The following is a 2,500-nucleotide window of genomic DNA, read 5'->3' on the forward strand; positions in this document are numbered from 1 at the left end:
TCATCCACCACTTTGCCACGACCGAGCGCCGCGTCCGGGCCCTCCGCGAACTGGCTCGCATCCTCAAGATCGGGGGCCGCCTCATGATCAGCGTCTGGGCCATGGAACAGCGCCATCGCAAGGTGAGGATGGGGGTGGGGGAGGGGATGGGGGTACAGGTAGTGGGTGGGGATGGGGTGTGGGGGAAGAGGGTAGGGGATGGGGATGAGGGTAGGGGATGGAGATGGGGGTTGGGGATGAGGGTAGGGGATGGAGATGGGGGTTGGGGATGGGGATGAGAATGGGGTGTGGGGGAAGGGATGGGGATGAGGATGGGGGGGATGAGCGGGAGGGGGGGGTTGGGTATGGGGTAGGGGATGGAGATGGGGGGTTGGGGATTGGGTGAGAAAGGGGAGTGGGGGAAGGGATGGGGAAGAGTGGGGGGAATGAGGGGGTGGAGAGGGGGATGGGGATGAGGGTAGGGGATGGAGATGGGGGTTGGGGATGAGGGTAGGGGATGGAGATGGGGGTTGGGGATGAGGGTAGGGGATGGAGATGGGGGTTGGGGATGAGGGTAGGGGATGGAGATGGGGGGGGGGGATGAGGGTAGGGGATGGAGATGGGGGTTGGGGATGAGGGTAGGGGATGGAGAGGGGGGTTGGGGATGAGGGTAGGGGATGGAGATGGGGGGTGGGGATGAGGGTAGGGGATGGAGATGGGGGTTGGGGATGAGGGTAGGGGATGGAGATGGGGGATGGGGATGAGGGTAGGGGATGGAGATGGGGGTTGGGGATGAGGGTAGGGGATGGAGATGGGGGTTGGGGATGAGGGTAGGGGATGGAGATGGGGGTTGGGGATGAGGGTAGGGGATGGAGATGGGGGTTGGGGATGAGGGTAGGGGATGGAGATGGGGGTTGGGGATGAGGGTAGGGGATGGAGATGGGGGTTGGGGATGAGGGTAGGGGATGGAGATGGGGGTTGGGGATGAGGGTAGGGGATGGAGATGGGGGTTGGGGATGAGGGTAGGGGATGGAGATGGGGGTTGGGGATGAGGGTAGGGGATGGAGATGGGGGTTGGGGATGAGGGTAGGGGATGGAGATGGGGGTTGGGGATGAGGGTAGGGGATGGAGATGGGGGTTGGGGATGAGGGTAGGGGATGGAGATGGGGGTTGGGGATGAGGGTAGGGGATGGAGATGGGGGTTGGGGATGAGGGTAGGGGATGGAGATGGGGGTTGGGGATGAGGGTAGGGGATGGAGATGGGGGTTGGGGATGAGGGTAGGGGATGGAGATGGGGGTTGGGGATGAGGGTAGGGGATGGAGATGGGGGTTGGGGATGAGGGTAGGGGATGGAGATGGGGGTTGGGGATGAGGGTAGGGGATGGAGATGGGGGTTGGGGATGAGGGTAGGGGATGGAGATGGGGGTTGGGGATGAGGGTAGGGGATGGAGATGGGGGTTGGGGATGAGGGTAGGGGATGGAGATGGGGGTTGGGGATGAGGGTAGGGGATGGAGATGGGGGTTGGGGATGAGGGTAGGGGATGGAGATGGGGGTTGGGGATGAGGGTAGGGGATGGAGATGGGGGTTGGGGATGAGGGTAGGGGATGGAGATGGGGGTTGGGGATGAGGGTAGGGGATGGAGATGGGGGTTGGGGATGAGGGTAGGGGATGGAGATGGGGGTTGGGGATGAGGGTAGGGGATGGAGATGGGGGTTGGGGATGAGGGTAGGGGATGGAGATGGGGGTTGGGGATGAGGGTAGGGGATGGAGATGGGGGTTGGGGATGAGGGTAGGGGATGGAGATGGGGGTTGGGGATGAGGGTAGGGGATGGAGATGGGGGTTGGGGATGAGGGTAGGGGATGGAGATGGGGGTTGGGGATGAGGGTAGGGGATGGAGATGGGGGTTGGGGATGAGGGTAGGGGATGGAGATGGGGGTTGGGGATGAGAGTAGGGGGTGGGGGTGGGGGTTGGGGATGAGGGTAGGGGATGGAGATGGGGGTTGGGGATGAGGGTAGGGGATGGAGATGGGGGTTGGGGATGAGGGTAGGGGATGGAGATGGGGGTTGGGGATGAGGGTAGGGGATGGAGATGGGGGTTGGGGATGAGGGTAGGGGATGGAGATGGGGGTTGGGGATGAGGGTAGGGGATGGAGATGGGGGTTGGGGATGAGGGTAGGGGATGGAGATGGGGGTTGGGGATGAGGGTAGGGGATGGAGATGGGGGTTGGGGATGAGGGTAGGGGATGGAGATGGGGGTTGGGGATGAGGGTAGGGGATGGAGATGGGGGTTGGGGATGAGGGTAGGGGATGGAGATGGGGGTTGGGGATGAGGGTAGGGGATGGAGATGGGGGTTGGGGATGAGGGTAGGGGATGGAGATGGGGGTTGGGGATGAGGGTAGGGGATGGAGATGGGGGTTGGGGATGAGGGTAGGGGATGGAGATGGGGGTTGGGGATGAGGGTAGGGGATGGAGATGGGGGTTGGGGATGAGGGTAGGGGATGGAGATGGGGGATGGGGA

General features: G+C 63.3%; 1 protein-coding gene across 1 annotated transcript in view; it reads left to right on the forward strand.

Annotated features, from left to right (window-relative positions):
- fid (class I SAM-dependent methyltransferase fire dancer) overlaps positions 1–2,500 on the forward strand; it is a 43,672-nt gene that overhangs the window by 17,020 nt on the left and 24,152 nt on the right. The window contains exon 3 of the mRNA XM_086543694.1: positions 1–122. This exon is cut by the window's left edge and continues 70 nt beyond it. Coding sequence (XP_086399820.1) covers positions 1–122 — 122 coding nt within the window. The remainder of the gene's footprint in view (positions 123–2,500) is intronic.

Source organism: Penaeus japonicus, unplaced genomic scaffold (assembly GCF_977035675.1).
Source record: "Penaeus japonicus unplaced genomic scaffold, GWHDUDI00000001_assembly GWHDUDI00000014, whole genome shotgun sequence".
Taxonomy (NCBI): Eukaryota; Metazoa; Arthropoda; class Malacostraca; order Decapoda; family Penaeidae; genus Penaeus; species Penaeus japonicus.